Consider the following 23,562-nt stretch of genomic DNA (forward strand, 5'->3'; position numbering starts at 1 on the left):
TCATTGCTCGGCTTTACGAACCGAGTTTAATGATGTCACGACGCACCGAGGCTAGGATATAGTGGACTGTGATGATGGTGATAGTGATAGTGATCGTGATTTGATACGAAATTTATAATAGTGGGTAGAATTGGCAGTAAATGGAAAATTTCTGAATTGGTTGGAATTTGGACGAGCAAAATTGATAGTGGGACCTCCCCGATGTGGTGGGATGGCAACTCTGTCATCCCTCACAGGAGTGGGGCAAATGCGCACTAGTTTATGGGGTTGATGGCAGTGAAAACTAGCCCGGGTGGGTTAGGATATCGTGTGTAGGGATCTAGCGAAGATGACCTTAGGTGACGTTAAGGTTAGTTAGTGACAAGGATACCTGTAGTGGGGACGCAGGTAGATTAGCGTGGATGATAATGACGAGGGAGCGCAATAGTTTAAAGGGACGACTGGGAAGCGCAAGTTTCAGAGGGGAGTAGTTAGATGAGATGATGCCGTGTGTTTGAGGATTGAACAGGTGTGATTGCACAGGTGTGCAACTGAACAGGTGTGTGGAGCAGTGTATGAGTGAGTGAAGGTGATTGTGTATCGTGCTGACCCAATGGTCCAGGAAGAGGAGGAGGGTGCAGGTGGCACCAGGTATGATTGCACAGGTGTGCAACAACAGGTGTATGTGGCTGTGTGGAATAAATGGTAGTGTGGAATAAATGGAGTATTGGAATGGATGGTCGTGGAGTGAGTATGGTGGAAATTGTGGAGTGGAGTGGATGGTGCGAAGGGTGAATGGGGGAAGAGTGGACCCCCATCATGGATACCCGGGGCGGGTAGTGTAAGTGTTAGGTAGAGGGTATAGGTAAATTGTGGTTGGATATTGGCATCTGTGGTGCGGGTGAAAGAATGGTCTTTGGATGGGTGCATTAGTGTTGTGGAAATGGCTGGGCGTGTAGCCTGTTAGTGTGTGTAGTTGGTTGGGCGCTCCACCACTGTGAGGATGTCGGCCAGGTGAGGCCGCAGGTGGGCTCTGGGAGCCGGTAGTAGTTGTTGTGGATGGGGCCCGAGGATCCGGAGAACGGACCCGGGTAGCCCAGTGCCGGAGGGCACCGAGTGGGGTGACAGAGCCAGGAGGGGCTGTCCCCAGTTAGTTAGGTTAGGGTGAGGAGCTAGGTAAGCTCGGGTGGCAACTGCAGTGGTGGAGGTGTGCAGGTGGGTAGACCTGCTGGGAGAGCTACACGTCGCAGCCCAGAAATTGTGCGAGGGCACCGGGAGATGAATCGGGGGAGTGAGACCCCAAATTGAGAAGCACCACAGTTTGGTCAATGGGAATTGGTTTTTAGAACCCATAGTGTAAGTTGGCCAATGGATTGGCAGGGAGAGACCCCGGGTAGTGTAAAGTGTGTTAAGGTCATCTAGAGGATAGTTAGGATTGGAGTCTCCTCGCACCATCTGCATCCACTCACCTGAGGTGACAGGTACTCCACAACATGCCATGTTTTGATTATTTTTTATGATGCAAATGTTTGGATTGTGAGACGCATCATGACGTGGGTGTGACATTGTGCTTTGATGTTCCATCTCTTCCTCCTTATGAGGATTGATGATGAATTTGGTGATGGCAAATTTTGAAGTAGAGGGATTGTGGAGACGAATTTGGTATAGGAGAAATATGGGGAAGACGTGACAGTAGTGACGAATTTGTAAATGGGTAGATTTTGTAAATATGGGGTAAGGGCAAGGGTAGTGTAGGTGACAGGGGGGTGACGTACGGTAGGGACGAGCTTTCTCACTTCGCCCTCCGTACGCATTTCGCCTTGCATTGCCTTATTGATGTGTACCCTTGTGACCTTACCCCTCGCTCAGTTATCTCTTTTTGTCTCCCACATGACCTGTGCGCCATGGGGCACCGAGGGGAGCGTGCGTGGGTCGGCCATTGTGCGCCCGAAATTCCCAGAACCAGCTGTCTGCATCGATGCACCACATTATGGACCACATGCCTGTGGCCGAGCACCACTTATGGACCCCATGGGTTGGGGCATGGCCCCTCTGCTGGAACCGGCCATGAGGGCCCGAAATCTTGCTGGCGGACCTTGGCCACAGGGCACCGATGCCCCACAGGTGAACCACACGTAGTCGGCCCTGTGGGCCATAAATAAAGAAAATAAAAAGGACACATTGGGCACACTTTATTGCAAATAGGCCACCAGTAAGAAAATGAAAGAATGACAACATCTGCAAGAACAAATAATAATAACCAGCAGAGGGAGCCGAAGAGCAAGAGATCACCTGCAGGGTTAGGGGTTGTTGATTTTATTTTTATTGAACAAGCATTGAACACTGATGAACTATGGTGACTGCACCGATTGGTGCTTGAGGGTGCTTGTATTGGTGCGTTTTTAGGTGCTTTAATGGTGCATTGATGCAGAGCAGACTGTCTCCCCCCCCAGAAAGAACAATCACAGGTCCTGGGTTAGTTTTGTAAATAAAAATAGCGTCATTGTAAATAATGCTCCCCACCGTCAGTGTATAGTTTGAAGACCATTCCGCAATTCGGTTAACTGTGGGCGTAAGTCTGTTAGGCAGGGTGCAATGGAGCAGCGGGACACATTTATTTATGTTTTAAAACTGTCGCACTCAGGGTCAGGTTAAAAGTAGAGGGAACTACACCTACGTGTCACACTAAATAAAAGTTGTAGGCCCGGGACGTGCCTAAGAGGAGGAGGGTGCAGTGTTGCGGATATGAGGACTGTATATTTTTTTGATTGTGTAAATTATTATTATTGTTTATTCTGCGCCCCCTGCCTCCGGAGCTGTGTAAAGGTGAAAGGGCATCCCATAATTAGTCCACAAGCATACACGTCAGCCAATAATAGAATACCCCTGTTTGATAGTTATATCTTATTCTGTGTTTTAGAGTAAGGCTGTGTCTCCCATTAATTGAAGTACTCCATTGCACCAGTGAAAGAGAATAGATCCCCTTTCATTCCCATCCCCAAAATCTCCATTCCCTTTCACATCCCCTTTCGTCATTGCCGAGCCTCGATTGCCAATTACCTCCCCTCCAAAACCACCATTGAACAAGTGCTCGACTCGGGGAAGAGGGGCGTGCCCGCCCGTCGTCATCAAGGGCGGAGCCAGAGGGTCGCATGACCAACCAGGGCCGAGGTGAGCACACCGATGGGCGTGTCCTGAAGGCCGGCGGCTTGATCGCTGGAGGCGCTATAAAGGCGCGCGCGCAAGTGGCGTGAGAAGGTCAGTCAGAGAGTCAGTGGAGTCGGTGGTCAGTTGGTTGCGTTGGTTGCGGTGAGGAGTCGGTGGTGGTGGTCAGTTGGTTGCGTTGGTTGCGTTGGGGAGTCGGTGGTGAGGAGTGAGTGGACCAAGAAAGAGTTGAGGGTTTGGACCAGGCGAGTCAGACGAGGCCTGGCAAAGCACGCGACGTCCACAGCAGCCACAACAGCAGCTTGGGGGCCTGAACGGGGGTTTTGAGCAGGGCCGCGAAGGAACGGCGGCTGCTAAACGCGCCGGTTGTGCTGCAGGACCCCCTTGGACCTTCCTCTCCCTCCAGCCATCCACCTCCTGCCTTTCCACCCTTCTTGTGTACGTGAGTTTGTTTTGTTTGTTCTGTCCCTGGGTTAATTAAGTCTGTATAAGCTAGTATTTGCACTGTGTCACCTGCGTCTTATGTGTTGTAAATAAACTTGATTGCTCCTTTTTGCTTGTGTGTGTACAATAAATCCAATTACTCTTCTGTCCGTCTTCTCGTTTTATTCCCTTTCCTCTTTGCATTTCGTCGTTTTAGTCTTTTCCCAGATTGGGCAGCTGCGGTGCGATACGGCCAAAGTTCTGGGTGAATCGGGTGAGTCGGGGATCCTGTAACGGTCGCGGTTGGACCATCCGCTCGGCCCATCATAACATCTAAACCGCGATCAGTAACAATATACATATATATATATATATATATATATATATATATATATATATATATATATATATATATATATATATATATATACATACATACATACATATATATATATATATATATATATATATATATATATATATATATATATATATATATATATATATATATACATACATACATACATACATACATACATACATACATACATACATACATATATATATATATATATACATACATACATACATACATACATACATACATATATATATATATATATATATATATATATATATATATATATATATATATATATATATATATATATATATATATATATATACAGTGGTACCTCGGCTTACGAGTGCCCCAACGTACGAGTTTTTCGGGATACGAGCCGTCGCTCGGGCGGTTTGTTGCTTTGGGATACGAGCCGAGATCCGATGTACGAGCTCAAAAAATTTATTTTTTTGAATTTTCCGGTTGTGGCTTCCGGTTCCGGTCACGCGGTTATCTTGCCGTGAAAGCATCTCTGCTTGGATATAAAACACGCAATCGTCGAAATACATGAGCGAGGAATCTCCTTGCTCCAGCCGGTGACGTCATCGGCGGGGATCCCCGCCTCCAGAGTGGCTGGTCACGTGACCGCCAAAGCGTGTCGCGCGTGCGGGTATAATGAGCTACACCTGTGGATCACGTGACCACGGAAGCACGCCTCGCTTGAGAGGCATGGCTTTCGGTTTGCGTTTTGCTTTATAAGGCGCGATAAATGGGCTTTTGAGTGTTAGCGGTTCATGGCGTTGACGGTTCATGGCGGTTCATGGCGGTTGACGGTTCATGACGGTTCATGACGGTTCATGGCGTTGACGGTCAAAAACCCATTACATCAATTTTACCAGGCACTGTACAGTAAGTACAGTGGACACCAAATGCACGGTGGAAGGCTAGAAGTAGAAGATCGTCCAAGACAAGTGAGAATAAGCCATACTTTGGAGGAGATGACGTCATTCGCTGGTCCGATAACCAAAGATGTGGTATAAAAAACCAGGTGAGCTAACAATGCAGCAATGAAGGAATTCGGCCAAGGCACCGGCACACAACGACCTACCTACATCGAAAGACTCAATGCCAATGGTGACAGAAGCCAAGACGGCCGGCTTAAACACCGCCGAAAGACCACGGTGTACCAACTTACGATGCAGAACATCTTGCACTTAATATGATGACAACAGGTGCCATCCTCTGACGTACCATTACAGGTACAGGTACAGTACACGTGAGCACAGAGCAAAAGTTCACTGAAACCGAGATTAAGAAAAAAGAAAAAACACCTCGTGGTCCGTGCTCGATATCCGAGTTTCAATCTTTTCAAACACATGATGCTCTCGGTCACGGTATCTCCTGCGAGCTGCTTCTCCTTCAACCACACAAACAACAACTTCTCCATATCTTCATGGATAGAGGTCCGGAGCTTTGAAATAATCGTAACGCCCTTGGCTGGCGTTATAGCCTTTATGGACTCCTTCTGCTTCAAAATCGTACATATCGTAGAAGGAGTACGATCGTACTGCCTCGCCAAGTCGACAACACGCACACCTCACCTGGCATGCTCTTCTCCTCTGCTTAATAAAACCAGTTTATTTCTTTACATTCTCTTGTATTATGTACAGTATATACGAGGTCGTGCTTGTTTATACATTATTTGTTATTTATAAAGTACATTTTTGTTATTTAAAAGCACCTAACAAAAAAAATTGGTGTTTTTTTTTTTAGGCTGGAACGGATTAATAGCATTTCAATGCATTTGAATGGGAAAATTTGCTTTGACTTACGAGCGATTTGGCTTACGAGCTCCGTCACGGAACGGATTAAACTCGTAAGCCGAGGTACCACTGTATATATATATATATATATATATATATATATATATATATATATATATATATATATATATATATATATATATATATATATATATATACAGTGGGGAGAACAAGTATTTGATACACTGCCGTTGTTGCAGGTTTTCCCACTTACAAAGCACGTAAAGGTCTGTAATTTTTATCATAGGTACACTTCAACTGTGAAAGACGGAATCTAAAACAAAAATCCTGAAAATCACATTGTATGATTTTTAAGTAATTAATTTGCATTTTATTGCATGAAATAAGTATTTGATACATCAGAAAAACAGAACTTAATATTTGGTACAGAAACCATTGTTTGCAATTACAGAGATCAGACGTTTCCTGTAGTTCTTAACCAGGTTTGCACACACTGCAGCAGGGATTTTGGCCCACTCCTCCATACAGATCTTCACCAGATCCTTCAGGTTTCGGGGCTGTCGCTGCGCAACACAGACTTTCAGCTCCCTCCAAAGATTTTCTATTGGGTTCAGGTCTGGAGACTGGCTAGGCCACTCCAGGACCTTGAGATGCTTCTTACGGAGCCACTCCTTAGTTGCCCTGGCTGTGTGTTTCGGGTCGTTGTCATGCTGGAAGACCCAGCCACGCCCCATCTTCAATGCTCTTATTGAGGGCAGGAGATTGTTGGCCAAGATCTCGCGATACATGGCCCCATCCATCCTCCCCTCAATACGGTGCAGTCGTCCTGTCCCCTTTGCAGAAATGCATCCCCAAAGAATGATGTTTCCACCTCCATGCTTCACGGTTGGGATGGTGTTCTTGGGGTTGTACTCATCCTTCTCCTTCCTCCAAACACGGCGAGTGGAGTTTAAACCAAAAAGCTCTATTTTGGTCTCATCAGACCACATGACCTTCTCCCATTCCTCCTGTGGATCATCCAGATGGTCATTGGCAAACTTCAGACGGGCCTGGACATGCGCTGGCTTGAGCAGAGGGACCTTGCGTGCGCTGCAGGATTTTAATCCATGACGGCGTAGTGTGTTACTTATGGTTTTCTTTGATACTGTGGTCCCAGCTCTCTTCAGGTCATTGACCAGGTCCTGCCGTGTAGTGCTGGGCTGATCCCTCACCTTTCTCATGATCATTGAGGCTCCACGAGGTGAGATCTTGCATGGAGCCCCAGACCGAGGGAGATTGACTGTCATCCTGAACTTCTTCCATTTTCTAATAATTGCGCCAACAGTTGTTGCCTTCTCACCAAGCTGCTTGCCTATTGTCCTGTAGCCCATCCCAGCCTTGTGCAAGTCTACAAATTTGTCCCTGATGTCCTTAGACAGCTCTCTGGTCTTGCCCATTGTGGAGAGGTTGGAGTCTGATTGAGTGTGGACAGGTCTGGAGACGGCTTTGCGGTCGGTCTTTGCGGTCTTTGTGGTCGGACACGGTCTGGAGACGTCTTTTATGCAGATAACGAGTTCAAACAGGTGCAGTTAATACAGGTAATGAGTGGAGAATGGGAGGGCTTCTTAAAGAAAAAACTAACAGGTCTGTGAGAGCCGGAATTCTTACTGGTTGGTAGGTGATCAAATACTTATTTCATGCAATAAAATGCAAATTAATTACTTAAAAATCATACAATGTGATTTTCAGGATTTTTGTTTTAGATTCCGTCTTTCACAGTTGAAGTGTACCTATGATAAAAATTACAGACCTTTACGTGCTTTGTAAGTGGGAAAACCTGCAACATCGACAGTGTATCAAATACTTGTTCTCCCCACTGTATATATATATATATATATATTGTAACGGATTTGGGAAACCCTGCACTTGGTGTAATTCTTGTAAATATCACCCTCTGTAAATAGTAATTCTTTGTAAATACCTCCATCAATTGGTAAAGGTCAAAGGTCATCCCTTTAGCTAGTCCATCGCATACACGTAGCAAATCATAGGTTTCCCTCAATAGTTATTTCTTTATTCTATGTCAGTATAAGGCTCTGTTTTCCATTAGTTGACTCTGCATTGACCCGAATCAAATAAGGTAGAATCCTTTTTTAATTGCCCAAGAAATTGTATTGCCAATCGCAATTACCAACTGCATTACCTCTCCTTTACCAACTGCATTACCTTTTCATTGCCAACTGCATTCGCCGCCATGCCATTCGCCCGCCACGCCGCCATCCCGAATCAAAGACAAACAGACACATAAAACAAATATCATCGGGAGCGGTAGACAAGATGGGGAGAGAGGGGGAAGGACACAAACACAACATTTGAGAGCAGGGACCGAGAGACATGGAGACATCGAGAGATCTGTGGGAGGGAGAGGGCTTTGGGGGGGAGGCATGTGAAGGGGGGGGGGGGGGGGTGGGAGAGGTATAAACATATGGACACTGCCAGGATTTCCAGGAAAGAAGTTGGAATTTCAAACAAGGTGGATCTGGGGTGAATTAGTGGGGGTAGAAAAGATCAAGGTTATGGATGGGGGAAGATAAGAGATGGTGGTGAACAGCTGTTTTAAAGACCTGGAGGGAGGAGAGGGATTGAAGGGAGTGTGGGAGTTTGTTCCACAGGCGGGAGAAAAGAGGAATGAAAGAGTGAAGGTGAGCAGAGAGCCGAGATTTCGGCAGTTTAACCATCAGAGGGTTGCTGGCAGATCTTGTGCGACCTGTAGGAATATTTGGGGGACAGAGCACAGAGAGAGCTGGGGGAGCAAGGCCAGAGAAGAGTCGGTAGAAGACAGAAAGACCACCTACCTGCCTGCGGTGAGTGAGTGAAAGGCCCTCAGAGATAGTTTCATCGCGGGAGATTCCAATGATTTTGAAAGCTTTGGATTCAACAGCGTGAAGCCGAGCCAGGTGTGAGGCAGGAGCACCAGCCCATAGGGGAGAACAGTATTCCATTGAGCTGCGGATGAAAGCCTTGTATGTGGTGAGGAGGTCAGGTGTGCCGAGGAAGGACTTCGCACGACGGAGGATGCCCAGTCGGCGACTGGCTTTGGAGGCCAGCTTGGAAATGTGGTTTTCCCAAGAAAGATCATGGCAGATAGTGAGACCCAAAAGCTTGAGCGACAGAACTTCTTGGAGAGGATTGTTGAGAAAGTAGATTTGAGGGTTGTCCAGTCGATCTTTTCGGAGAGACATAGTAAGAGAGTGAGATTTGTCAGGATTGAAAGACATGTTCCACTTGTTTGACCAGTCTGTGATTTTGTCCAGGTCTTCAGAGAGTGAGGAGGCTGCAGACTGCCGATCTGAGGGAAGAGGAATGGAGCGGCAGAGAGTGGAGTCATCAGCAAAGAGATAGAGAGGATTTTCCAGAGAGTCGGAGAGATCATTGATAAAGACCAGAAAAAACACAGGGCCCAGCACACTTCCTTGGGGAACTCCAGCCTGAACAGGAAGGGGAGATGAGAGAAATCCATTCAGGGCCACACGTTGACTACGACCAGAGAGGAAGTCCGCAAGCCATGCATGGAGATTTTCATGGATACCATAGGAGGAGAGTTTGGTGAGCAGAGCTGGGTGCCAGACCGTATCAAAGGCCCGTGATATGTCAAGGGAGACAGCTCTGATTTCCTGTTTGGCATTGAGGACCTCCATCCATTGTTGAGACAGCAGAAGCAGCATGTCCAGAGTAGAGTGACCTGGTCTGAAACCAAATTGATGATCAGAGATCAAGCCATTGGAGAAGAGGAAAGATTTCATATCCGAAGCAATGATGGATTCCATGACTTTGCTGATAATTGGGAGCAGGCTGATTGGTCTGTAGTTGCAAGGATCTGTTTTTGCACCTTTTTGTGTAAAGCGGTAATGTTAGCTGATTTCCAGGATGCTGGCAGATGACCTTGAGCAAAAGATAGGGTGAAAAGAACAGAGAGAGGGTGAGATAGAGCGGCAGAGCGGCAACTGCAAAGCAACATGCTTTGCAGTTGGTATCCAGTTCTTGTGGTCAAATGCTGTCTTTGGTTTTCACCAAACATGTCTTCTGGTACTGTGGCCAAATAGGTCTTCCTTTGACTCATCTGTCCAGAGCACATTGTTCCAGAAGTGCTGGTCTTTGCCTAGGTTTTCATTGGCAAACTTTAGTCTTGCCCTGATGTTCTTTCTGGACAGCAAAGGGTTCCTCCTGGCACACGTCCCATGTAGATCAAATTTGTGCAGCCTCTTTCTAATGGTAGACTCGTGCACTTCGACATCAACAGTGGCAAGAGCTACCTGTAGGTCCCGTGATGACATTCTGGGGTTCTTCGAGACTTCTTTCAGCATCTTGCGGTCTACTTTCGGGCTGAACTTGCTGGGGCGGCCTGGCCTTGAACAAGTTGGCAGTTGTTTGGAATCTTCTCCACTTGTAGATGATCTTCCGGACAGTCGAATGATTGATTTCAAATTGTTTGGAGATCTTTTGAAATCCCTTCCCAGACTCGTAGGCATCTATAACCTTCTTTCTGAAGGCCTCAGAGAGCTCTTTTGAACTTGGCATGGTGACGCCGCACACCTAAACAACAAAGAGCAAACCAAACTAAATGTCTGAGGTTTAAATAAGACAGGTTCCTCGAAGATCCTCTCTAACGATGTTCTAATCATTTGCACCTGATCTGGTGCACCTGATTCAAATTTTAGGTATTTGAAGTAGTGATAAATGTCGGGGTGTACTTACTTTTTCCACATGCGAAATTTGCATTTATGTTTATTTGAATTATACAATGGTCTACAAAATGTAAATGTTTCATGATATTTGTTATATTATATCACCTTTATCTGTCAATATTGTTGAAATGAAGATCAAATAGCTGAATGTTGAAATATGTTGAAAAAGTCAAAACTTTACATGGGGTGTACTTACTTTTTCACGTGACTGTATAATGTCGCATATTTCTCCACAACCGACATCTACACACGCTGAACTGAAAGTTTGAAAGTGGTGATCTGACATGTGATAAAAGTGAGTGATCATATTTCACACCGAGTGCAGGGAATCGTGACTCAACCTTACCACTACTGTGGGATGGAGAAAGTGCTGGTGCTGCCTCAGATGTTAGCTCCAGAGGAAACTGCAACGGATCTTCTGACTCTAAGTATCCTTTATAGAAACATGCACACGGGCACAAAACAAAATCTTGGATAAATGCTCATATGCCTGAGTCAGTCATATAAAGTTCAAGCCACAAATATCCACTGCATATTTTAATATCTATGTGTCACATGAAGGGATTATAAAAGCCTGTAGAGCAACTGAAGGCTGAGAAAAGTCATGGCTTCCTAAGTGTGTGCTTCACCAGATCACAGTCACATAAGTAGCTCCAATAGTAAAGCAGGATGAAAACCAAAATTATTTAGGAGAGGTCAATCAAAGTGGCTTGTCAGTGAGTGATCGTTGAGGTGGGGGCAGGGGTGGGGGAGGAGCAAGGGGTGTTTCAATGATCAATCAATAGAGGGGTCAATGGGGTCAATCAATCAAAGCAGCTTGGCTTGCCTTTTAAGAAGATGAGTTTATTTAAGAAAAAAAATATCAAACCAACGCTTTCTCTGCATATTGTACGTACTTTGCTGCATGTACACAAGGCAAAAAGGTAAGCACACTTACAAAATAGTAGTTTGCATAAAATATTGAATCAAATTTTCTTTCAATCTATAATAATAAAAGACAATGTGTGCCCATCAGTCAGTGTGTGTGTGTGTGTGTGTGTGTGTGTGTGTGTGTGTGTGTGTGTGTGTATGTGTGTGTCCTCTATAATGGCAAAACCATGAAACCTAGCGGAAACCAATGGCCCAAAACATTGCATGTGTACAAAGGGAAATCCAATGGAGTGCATGAATGAAAAATGGGTGTTTGGGTAAATAATTAAAACACTCCATTTGAAGATAATTAACCGGCTCATTAAATTGTCACCAAATCAGACTTTATCCTCGGTCAGCCCACTGTCCCTCACAAGGGTCTTAAGTTTCGGCCTGCTCAAAAACGCCTTGCCTTGAAACAGGCCGTAATGGTTTCTGCATGATTAAGTGCTCAAAATTATTTTTTCATTTTCCTCACTCACATAATCGATTGTCAGATCTTCAGACCTACGAATTGCTGGAAACATCACTATTTTAGGTGCTATAATTTTCAAATTAGGAGCTCAGAGCGATTTTTTGCATTTCTGATGTGATTTTTGACGATTGCCTCTCACAGACTAATTTAAGTATACAATCGAAAAATGTCTTCACATTTGAGGATCGGAGCTCGTGGACTAATTATGTGTCAAATCTGGAGTGAAATCTGAAAATCGAAATAAATTAGCGATTCTTATAACTAAGCGTATTGTTACGGATCCGGGTTTTGGGGTTTACCATGAGGGGAACTTCTTGGACTCATCCCGAACCTCTGGTCCTGAGTCCACCAGCTACAGATAAATCCGCACTCCGGAGGGTTGCTAGTCAACCATGACCACATGACTCACTACTAGATGCGTTACCGTTCCAGTGGCTTGGCAATTTCAAGTCGGGCTCACACCCTCAATACTTATCAGCGGAGCTGCCAAATACGTATCAGCTGAGGTTATGGAGCCAATTGGTTGGGGTAAAACATCCCGTCTATCATTAGTACACCTTAATCGAGTCAATAGGAAAAAGACGAAACAGGTTGGAAACTATGGGCTAACCAGTAATTTCAGCATGCAAGTATGTATAAAAGATCAATCAAAATAATCAACACATTCACATGGATCAAACAGGCGCAAGCCAACAGTTATTAATCACCCCCAAAAAAGGCATGCGACTTGGTTCCGCTCGGCCAATTAATAAGATCTGTCATGAGACTGCCAGCACGATACTTGTTCGGACAGAGTACCTCACCTGTTCACCATGGGAGCCCACAAGAGATTAATGGTATGAAGGGCTATAGTGGTTGCTTAGCGACTCCCTGTAGAAGTCTGGCATTATCCGGACACAGCAACTGTCTATATATATATATTCATTTTTAAAAATCATTTAAAAGTTTGCATTTTGCTAAATAACAATATTCGCAATGCTTTGAAATAGACAAACTAGTGAAGCATTCAGGTTTTCATCTCACGGTCAAATATCCTTTCCTCTTCCCAGCACCATAAAGAGCAAACATCCTTTATGTGATGATCAAGGGCAATATACTTACAGTGCATTCAGAAAGTATTCAGACCCCTTCACTTTTTTCACATTTTGTTATGTTGCAGCCTTATGCTGAAATCGTTTAAATTCATTTTTTCCCTCATCAATCGACACTCTACCCCATAATGACAAAGAGAAAACAGGATTTTAGAAAGTTTTGCAACTTTATTAAAAAGAAAAAACTGAAATATCACATTTACATAAGTATTCAAACCCTTTGCTATGACACTTCAAATTTAGCTCAGGTGCCTCCCATTTCTCTTGATCATCTTTGAGATGTGTCTACACCTTGATTGGAGTCCACCTGTGGTAAATTCAATTGATTGGACATGATTTGGAAAGGCACACAGCTGTCTATATAAGGTGTCACAGCTGACAATGCATATCAGAGCAAAAATCAAGCCATGAGTTCGAAGGAACTTCCTGCAGAGCTCAGAGACAGGATGGTGTCGAGGCACAGATCTGGGAAAGCCTACATACAACTGCTTTGGCAATTACAACTGCTTTGTCATTATGCACTAAGGTGCAAATCGTGAGATATTAATGAAGCATTGCAATTGGCTCCACAATGAGGGACTTGGTCTTTCAGCCTCTTGCTTGTACTCGAGCTATTTTCCAACATTATTCCCCATGACCATTCTTCCTCTAGGTGTCCCTCTACCCTGCTGTTGGTGTAGTTCCCCAGTTGCCATGGTGTTCTGTGCTCTTGTGTGTTCGAGCTCTTCCACAAACTTTGACTTTGTATCCCAAAAAATAAAATCCAAACACTTGTGTCTCTTCATTAAGAGAAAGGCACCTGCTCTTTTTTCTTCCATTATTCTTATTCTATGTACAAATAGTGCCTGAAAAAGCAATTTTGCAGTGGGGTTGTAGGCAGGGGATAACCTAGCAAAGACTTGGACCACCAAGCCTCTTCATATTGTAATGGGAGTCATTAGGTCTAATGGCCTATTGCATTGTCAATACTACAATACTACATGCAGGAAAAAGCTCAAATAGCATTGTTTTCAGTGCCTACTTTATTTTGCTTAGTCGATGCATCATATTCGTCAAACCAACTGAAAGGTTCCAATCCAACTGAAATCACCTTCGTTAACAAGCTGCTCAATTATGCCGACATGTGCCACCAGCCTAGCAACTACCCAGGTCACCTTTACAAGCCACCCGCACGCACACCCCAGGAGAGAAGCTAACCTCTCAGTTGCTCTGTCTTTGGCCCACCCATGGCCTCATCTTTGTTAGAATCCCTCGCACAGGCGGCCACCAAGGATGTAACTGTCACCTGCATGCATGTACACACACAGACTCATGTGTACACCACTTGCCCCACAAAACGATGCCAACTCACTCTGTAAGGAAGCAAGATGAGAAAGTGCATTGAGAGCTGTGAGTGGATTTACGGACCTGAACTAGCTCGTCCTCAGGAAGCGAAACTGAGAAGTTCACGTGACATAGGCAACAAGGTGTCATTGAGCGCAGCTTGAAGAACAGGCTCTGGGGTAGAAAACGAAAAATTATTTGCATAAACTGTGGGGCTGCTTGGAAAAAAAATTGCATCATTAGTGCAGGTAAGGATAGAGAAAAATGCTGCATCAAGGGTCAAGAATCACAAGCAGGAATATCCTGCCACATTTCCAGCAGTGCCAAACAATTTGCCAGATTTCAGAAAATGTGCAGCATACAAGGTACAGTGTCAGATGAACAATTTGTGGGATGTTTACCTTGCAATCTCATATGACCATGATTCCCACTTATCTCAATTACAACTGCTTTGTCATTATGCGCTAAGGTGCAAATCGTGAGATATTAATGAAGCATTGCAATTGGCTCCACAATGAGGGACTTGGTCTGGAGAAAGCATTGTGTGATGAAGCGGGCTGCAAGAAAATCATCAAACTTGTCGACGAGTCACCTTGAGCAAATTATCGCAAAGCGAGTTGAAGGTGCGATTCAGGGCATGAGCTGTGAGAGAACTGTTTAAACTGTACATGCGTACAGCTGTGAACATCTGAGAAAAGTAGGGTAGGAAAGAAAGGTGAGAGAATATGATTGGGAGGGAGGAAAGTTTTGGAAAAAGGAGGTTTGGAGAAAGAAAAATATTTTTCAAAACAATATTAATCGTACAAGCAAAAGCTATTTGCACAAAGGCAGTTTCTACTCAAATATCTTTTGTTCTCAAATTTTATTTACATTTAACACTTCAATGGAATGCAGAATTGCCATCACCAGCTGATCCTGATAAAGCTTCATTAAGATTTTTCTCTGTAATTCTTGGTAAGTCTCCAGGAATTACAAACTTGCAATGCTGAGGACAATCATCAATGCACCGGAGATAACGTCCAATAGCCAAAATGGGTGAACCATTCTCATAGTGCAAAGCCTACCTGCAAGTTGGATGTCAATCTCCTAACACCAGGCACAGTCTCAGTGTTGCATATGTAAAATCCTGCAGGAAACAAGCAGAACTAAATTGCAAGTTGGTAAAGGCGATGCTAATAGCGTCGTTGGGAACGATATTGCAAGGAAAGGAAATAGCTTTCTGTGATTTATCCAGAATTATTTCTGGATAATAGTGCAGGGAGCAGGATAGCAGACGCAAGATGGAACCATGATGAGCCACAAATACAGACAAATAAAACACAAAATGATTCACCTGGTGGAGTGGGTGTATCCATAAGCAGCATATGCACATCTTCTTCAGCGTCAACATCATCTATCTACAAAGTAATTGAAGCAAAGGACAAACAGAGCATGATACTGCACATGCCCATAAGAGTAAAAAAAGTTAAACATATCTTGACTGTCCCTTAATTACCTCTGCCACCGAAGGTGGACGGAGGTTATGTTTTCACCTCTGTTTGTCTGTCTGTGAGCAGGATATCTCAAAAATGTATGGACAGATTCGGATGGAACTCGGTGGACAGGTTGGGTGTGTGTGATAAGAACCATTGAATCACTTTTGGTGAAGATCCAGTTCTGGTGAAGAATCACTGCAAAAATTGAAAAATTCTTATATCTGGATCTTCACCAAAAGTGATATTTTTGAGATCGGGCCAAAAAGGATATATAGCAGGATATTTCAAAAAGTTGTGGACGGATTTTGACAAAATGAGGTGGATGAGTTGCTTAGGTGACAAGAACAAGCCGATTAGATGTTGGTTAAGGTCCGGATGCAGATCCGGCCTATCATTGGGATACAAAATTAAACTGTTCAGCCTGGTGGAGTTATACACTCTACTGAGTACCATTCTAGTACTACAGGAAATTAATTGCCTGTTAAGGCCAGAAAATAGGCATTTAACACCCATCTCTGACCCATCTCTGACAAAGAGGAATGGCTAACTTGATTCTTCCAATCTGAGTAATTGTTTCATCATATTGTTACCTGGGGTTCAAAAAATCCCATATATATTGCACCACTTATTAATCCCATATATACTGTTATCTTAATGCATTTGGAATTTTGTGTAAAATTTTGGTTCAAAGGCCACCAAGAGAAAATGGATATGCTGGCAATATGACAAAAGAACAAGGACTGTTTTTGATGTTAATGGTATTGCAAAGACAGGGTAAAGAAAGTTACAAACCTCGATCACAAAGGCATCCTTGCGCCCGTGTGCAAGATCCAGGTCTGGCATTTCCTCTGAGCTTTCAGACTGTGAGCGTGACATACGTAAGTGACGAGGCTCAGGAGACGGTTCGGCTGCCTCTTCAACTCGTTCCTGAGAGAAGATGTCAGGGAAAAGAAAATAGCTCATGAATCCCAAATGGGATGGGGATGAAGTGGAAAGTAAAGATAAAAGTGTAGTACTCTTCACTAACTCCCACTGTTTTCCCACATGATAATGGTAACCATGATAAATAATGCACACAGACACATAAAATACCTTAGTGCTCATATGTACTCACATCTGGATTAACTCAGCAGAAACAGTGAAAGGAAGAGAGGAAACGAGAACAAATTGAAAAAAATAATAATAATGGGAAATAAGCGTGAAGCATACAGATGAAAAAAAAAAAGATGAAAGACAAAAGAACAGAATAATGATGCAGGCAGACAAACAAATTTACCAAAGACAGTAACTCAAAGGGTAGTGTATATGCTTAGTATTCTAAGCTTGGCCTTATTTACTTGCAAAACATTTACAGGTGGAAAGGCATGGTGAAAAGAGGCAAAACGGTAACAAACTGACAGTGTGGCAACAGACAAATGCAACAAGAAAGGGAATGAATGAATAGTAAAAGATAAGAGAAAGAAGATTGGAGAAAACACAGTAACAAGCAAATAAGAATAAATCGATGCAGGTTGTTATTATTCATCCAGTCGAATTCAATCAGTAAAAGCTTATAATTGAAAAAAAGCTGGACTTACTCATCAATAGAGCCTATGTTTCGGCAAAAATCCACCATCCGATTTTTAATAATACAATGTAATATAGCCTACAAATCCAATTTTTGTCACTGATCTACACATAATACACCATTAATGTCAAAGTGATTTTTTCTTAAAATAAATCTACAAAATAATTAAAATACAGAAATATCTAATTTTCACAAGTATTCAGCCGCAGAGTCAATACTTTGTTGAAGTGCCTTTGGCAGCGATTACAGCTTTGCGTCTTCTTGGGTATGTCTGCATCAACTTTGCACATCTGAATTTGGAGAGTTTCTCCCATTCTTCCTCCTGAAGGATTTGACTGTATTTTGTTCCACTCATTGTTCCCTCTATCTTGCAAATATTGTTCCCAGTCCCTGCTGCTAAAAAGCATCCCCATAGCAGGCATAGCATGATGCTGCCACCACCATGCTTTACAGTAGGGATGGTGTTAGATGGGTGATGAAATGCAAAGTACTACATCCGGCGGAAACAAAGTAGAGAGTTCAATGTTTGTCTTATCTGACCACAGAATATTTTGCCTCATGCTCTCAGTCTTTTACATGCCTTTTTGCAAACTCTAGGCATGCTTTCTTGTGCCTTTTTCTCAGGAGTGGCTTCCGTCTGGCCACTCTCCCATAAAGCCTAGATTTGTGAATGAAACAGAAAACCACATACTGCATTGGAGTCATCAGAAGGAACCAAAAAAAGAGGTAGAGCAAATATGGAGTCATCAGGAGGAACCTGGATAGGTCTGAAGTGATGTGATGCATCTGAAGTGATGCAGAGGCAGTTGTCCTTTTGTCACAGTCGCCCTTCTCAGCCTCCGAACTCCAGTTCTGTCAGTGGTCATTGTGTTCTTGGTCACCTCCCTGACCAAGGTCCTTCTTGCCCGATTGCTCAGTTTGGTCGGACAGCCAGCTCCAGGAAGAGTCTGGGTAGTTCCATATTCTTTCCATTTCCTGATGATGGAGCTCACTGTGCTCTTGGAAACTTTGAGCACTCTAGAAATTGTTTCATACCCTACCCCAGATCTATGCCTCCTCACAATTCTATCCACAGGCAGTTCCTTGGACTTCAAGGTGGAGGTTCTGCTCTGATATGCACTGTCAACTGTGAGACCTTATATAGACAGGTGTGTTTTATTCCAAATCATGTCCAATCAATTGAATTTACCACAGGTGGACTCCAATCAAGGTGTAGCAACATCTCAAAGATGATCAAGAGAAATGGGAGGCACCTGAGCTAAATTGCAAGTGTCATAGCAAAGGGTCTGAATACTTATGTAAATGTGATATTTCAGTTTTTTCTTTTTAATAAACTTGCAAAACTTTCTATAATCCTGTTTTCTCTTTGTCATTTTGGGGTATTGAGTGTAGATTGATGAGGGAAAAAATGAATTTAAACGATTTCAGCATAAGGCTGCAACATAACAAAATGTGAAAAAAGTGAAGGGGTTTGAATACTTTCTGAATGCACTGTATATATATTTTTTAAAGATGGGAGGTGGCCAAAAGTGAAGCACAGGCTGGAGAGAGCAGACAGATAAGAATCAACAGCAGGAGAGCAAAATTTGAGAGCACAGGAACTGATACTATCTGGGCCCATCACCGATGTGGAAAAGATGTAGACTTGAGGCTCGACGGAACTTTCTATATCATTTCAGATGAGTCCAGTAAGCAGTAGATATAAGGGGTTATGGTGGTGACAACACAGGATGGGATGGGTACTTGAGGTTTTTTTCAAACACTGAGTTTAGACATCCTTCCTTGTCTCAAGCAGTGTCTGTGCTGAAACCATCTGAGGTGAGGTAGGCGAGATAGAGGGGTGCTCACACCTGAGACTGCCTTGCCAATGTGCCACAATTACTTTGACGAAGGAGACCTGTTGAAGAGTTCAGCCTTGAAATTTGCAAGATAATGTTTTCTTACTTGCCTAAGGATACCTTGTACCTTGTACTTGTGCATTGTACAATGACAATAAAGTTGAATTGAATTAAGGATGGACATGCATTTTCTATGAGCCTTACGGAATGACAAATATACATATCATTCAGCAGGGTTAGCCTTCTATGATGATGAAACAAAATGTATGACCACAAGTGCCTCCACATAGGTTTTAGTGTATCAGCACCACCAAGATGTAGGATAGACGTATATGAGGTGGAATAAACCAGTGTGAGAGACGGAGGGAGGGAGACAGATAGAGAGAGAGACAGATAGAGAGAGAGACAGATAGAGAGAGAGACAGATAGAGAGAGAGACAGATAGAGAGAGAGACAGATAGAGAGAGAGACAGATAGAGAGAGAGACAGATAGAGAGAGAGACAGATAGAGAGAGAGACAGATAGAGAGAGAGACAGATAGAGAGAGAGACAGATAGAGAGAGAGACAGATAGAGAGAGAGACAGATAGAGAGAGAGACAGATAGAGAGAGAGACAGATAGAGAGAGAGACAGATAGAGAGAGAGACAGATAGAGAGAGAGACAGATAGAGACAGATAGAGAGAGAGACAGATAGAGAGAGACATATAGAGAGAGACAGATAGAGAGAGACAGATAGAGAGAGACAGATAGAGAGAGAGACAGATAGAGAGAGAGAGACAGATAGAGAGAGAGACAGATAGAGAGAGACAGATAGAGAGAGACAGATAGAGAGAGACAGATAGAGAGAGACAGATAGAGAGAGACAGATAGAGAGAGACAGATAGAGAGAGACAGATAGAGAGAGACAGATAGAGAGAGACAGATAGAGAGAGACAGATAGACAGATGACAGACAGACAGACAGACAGATAGCGAGAGAGAGATAGAGAGAGAGAGAGAGAGAGACAGAGAGAGAGACAGAGAGAGACAGAGGGAGACAGAGGGAGACAGAGACAGACAGAGAGAGAGAGAGAGAGAGAGAGAGAGAGAGACAGAGAGAGAGAGAGAGACAGAGAGAGACAGAGGGAGACAGAGGGAGACAGAGAGAGACAGAGAGAGAGAGAGAGAGAGAGAGAGAGAGAGAGAGACTTTTGTGAAGCACAGTGATATTCTGAGGCTGAATCGATATCAGATGTAGCTAAGATGGAAGCCACGACTTGTCCACAAGTTTCGGTCTTACATTAAGCATTTAAGGCTTACATCTAGGTCACAAAGATACATCTCTACTTCCGAAAAGCAAAAACCCACAAAAAGATACACAGAGAATCATGAAGTGTGTATTGGTAAGAAGAAAAAGGAGAACATGAACAACATTAAAATATGGTAAAGTTAGGGTGTGAATAGAATGAGTGAGTGGAATAAAAGAACAACACAGCAGGAGAAAGAGCTAATGCTCAGGTTTGTCCTTGGCTTGGTGTGCCACTGTATACCGGCAATATTATTTTGTACTGCTGTCTGTTTCTTGCAACGAGGTCATCGATGTGGCGCTGCAAGGTCGCCAAGTGTCCCTCACAAGTTGGCTCAGGGGTCTTGGCAGCCACAGTCACAGATCCTGGTGGTGGCAGTGCCGCAACAAATACTGCTGTGGCAGACTGTGCAGAGCAAGAGGCAAACACATAGCTTGGCAACTCAAATGAACGTACAGCATCACCATGTTTGACACAGCCAAAACGAAGGCATAGTGAAATAAAATGCAGATTTTTTTTCCTTCCATAACCAGATTCATTGTTGCACACCACGATTTTATTTAATATTTGTCTACCGACACAACGATATGATCTGTGACAACACACATTAGAAACAAGTAGGCCCAGATATTTTCCTTTGCAAATGAGAAACAATTAAATATTTAGCAGTAAAACAAAGCTCCTCAATTCAACAATTCAATTTAACATTTGAGATGACACTTCTCCACCCCTCCAATCCAACCAACCCCAGTCCCAAACCCCCATCCTCTCTACAGCATCCCCCACAAGCATTATGACTTCAAGACCGCCGAGAATGTTAGGCCATCATTAGAAACCAAATGACAAGCCTTGTTCAGGCATCAACATTCGAGTCAACGCACCGCAACGCCCACAAGCATCGTTTCCCCCACGCTGATGTGCACACGGAGACCAAAAAGGGCATTCATGCCACGAAGCTTCAGCTTGCTCATGAGCTGTGTGTGCAGCTCGTATTCCATAAATGGCAGCAGGCCGCTGATAGTGGCGGCGTTCACCTCACCCTGCGCCTTCTTCTTCTGACGACACAACCTGTGACAACATTGGGCATGCACTTGCAAAAGCTCTCAGCTCATGACATTGCAAGAGGCATTTTTTTCAAATTATGATATTTCTCAGCAATGGAAAAATTGAGCAGATAATGGAATACTGTACAGAAAGGAGAGAAAAGTCAATCACCAAAATATAAGAAACGTTTGATGAAAAAAAAACAAGTACAGGGAAGGAAATTCTTGAAAGGTTAACAGAAAATAAAAAGGTTTGTGCTTTAAAAACACAACAAAGAGAAAGCAACCAAATTATGAGGGCAGAAAAACAAGACGTGTGTCGATTTGTGCATTGCAATAAGTTAAACTAGAAAGAGCAATCAGAGATTACAGACTCTCACCAGGACGTGTTTTTTTAAGGCTTTTGTGTTAAATCAAATATGGCGGCCGAACCACATGACCGATGACGTCGTCATTAATTTTTTCTCCACCACTTTATCCATAGATGACGCTCAATAAATTTAATCTTGATCGGATGAAGTTTTGTACTTGTCGAAGTATGAATTATGAATTTGTATATTTTTTGGAGTGTATATGTAACACACAAACAGACAGATCGACATTTGTAGTTAAATTAGATATTCCCGAGTTAGGTCCCAATGATCGTAAGTAACAAGCCTTTTTAAAACGGTTATTATGGGAAAAGTGGTTTTGCTTTAAGTCATTTTGCTTTCAGTCACACATTCCAGAAACGCAACCTCAACATTATCTGGGGCCGTAGAGTCATTTCTGATTCAAAATTGCAGTTATCCGAAAGAAAATGCATGAGATAGATATGGAGGGGAAATAACTTTATGAGAAATTCAAACATTAACCTTTTTGATAGTCTTAATTAACAAATCGATGGAGCCCTTTGTCTGCAGTTCATTGAAAGAGAAAGAGGCACACAGTTGCCCATGCAGGTTTAACTTAATGTAAACAAACACATATTGCAAAATTATTGCATGGTATGTGATGGGCAATCATGAAGCAATAAAAAAGACACAGGCTCTTCTTCTAAGCCATGTAAAATCAATGTTTGCAGAAATTTATTTTGAGATTGATTGACAGGAAATAAGATAGGTCGTAGAAGAATGAATGAATGATCGTTTTAAGGCCATTTTCCCCACTAGAGCGGGGGTTAGCCTTGCGGGCCCCATGACAATCATGGTTCCCTGTTTGAGGCAATGTTTTTATGGCCGGATGCCCTTCCTGACGCCAACACTTGGTCACGCTCTTACGATGCGCAGGGATACGGTGTACCTATTCTAAATCGGGGTACACACCGTGATCATTCATCCCAGCAAGCTGGTACTCAATTTGCCGACCTCGGAAGGATGACAGGGTGAGTCAACCCCCCTGGTGTTAATTCAGCGATCGACCGGGATTCGAACCCAGGATCCTAAGCCAGCACCCTAACCGCTAAGCCAACACCAGGCCACCAACACCAGCCAACACCAACAAAACAAGGAATAAATTACATCAACAACTCCCATGGGAATCTCATGATAAATCTTGGCACCCAAGCTATATTACATCAAAAATGTGTGAAGAGTACAATAAAATAGGGTTCCATTTTTAAAATTATAATCCTGAAGGTCATTTTGAGGTCACTGAAGGTCATGACCCCTAAAAATGTGCTTTGAAAAAAAATCTAGTTTTTGTAACTGTCTGGAATATAGTTGTGTAGCAAATCAAATTGAAGGATATTTTATGTACATTGTAATGAGTCATTGAAACATAATCCATGGTGATTATGGCAAAGTAGAAAACATACATAGATGTTTGAACAATTAATTAAAACATTTGTTGTTATAAACGCAGCTCACACACAGTAGTGTTTTTATCATATAGAATCGTATCGTATCGTATCGTATCGTCGTAGAAGGAAAAATGAATTATATTTGAGGTGTAATTTGACATAATTATAATATGTATGAAATAATTGGGCAACCTGTTTGGTGTTCCCAGTCATTTTCGTCACATTGTACGACTAACTAGAGTCAATATACACTTACCCTGCGCAGTCAACTTAGTGTGAGCCAACTCTTCTGTTTTTGAAGTTTTTTTATTTGATCCAATATGGCTGCCAGACGACGTGAGCGATGACATCATACAT

General features: G+C 43.2%; 1 protein-coding gene across 2 annotated transcripts in view; it reads right to left on the reverse strand.

Moving 5' to 3' along the window:
* Positions 1-23,562, reverse strand: part of C2CD5 (C2 calcium dependent domain containing 5) — a 232,229-nt gene that overhangs the window by 103,859 nt on the left and 104,808 nt on the right. For both annotated transcript variants that reach the window (XM_078774687.1, XM_078774686.1), the window contains exons 13-21: positions 21,264-21,450; positions 20,626-20,787; positions 16,484-16,618; positions 15,550-15,613; positions 15,281-15,342; positions 14,809-14,904; positions 14,301-14,390; positions 14,091-14,178; positions 10,765-10,851 (exon numbers count right to left, since the gene is read on the reverse strand). In XM_078774687.1, the coding sequence (XP_078630813.1) occupies positions 10,765-10,851; positions 14,091-14,178; positions 14,301-14,390; positions 14,809-14,904; positions 15,281-15,342; positions 15,550-15,613; positions 16,484-16,618; positions 20,626-20,787; positions 21,264-21,450 (971 nt within the window). The remainder of the gene's footprint in view (positions 1-10,764; positions 10,852-14,090; positions 14,179-14,300; positions 14,391-14,808; positions 14,905-15,280; positions 15,343-15,549; positions 15,614-16,483; positions 16,619-20,625; positions 20,788-21,263; positions 21,451-23,562) is intronic.

The sequence above is a fragment of the Myxine glutinosa genome, chromosome 3 (assembly GCF_964187855.1).
Source record: "Myxine glutinosa chromosome 3, kmMyxGlut1.1, whole genome shotgun sequence".
Lineage (NCBI taxonomy): Eukaryota > Metazoa > Chordata > Myxini > Myxiniformes > Myxinidae > Myxine > Myxine glutinosa.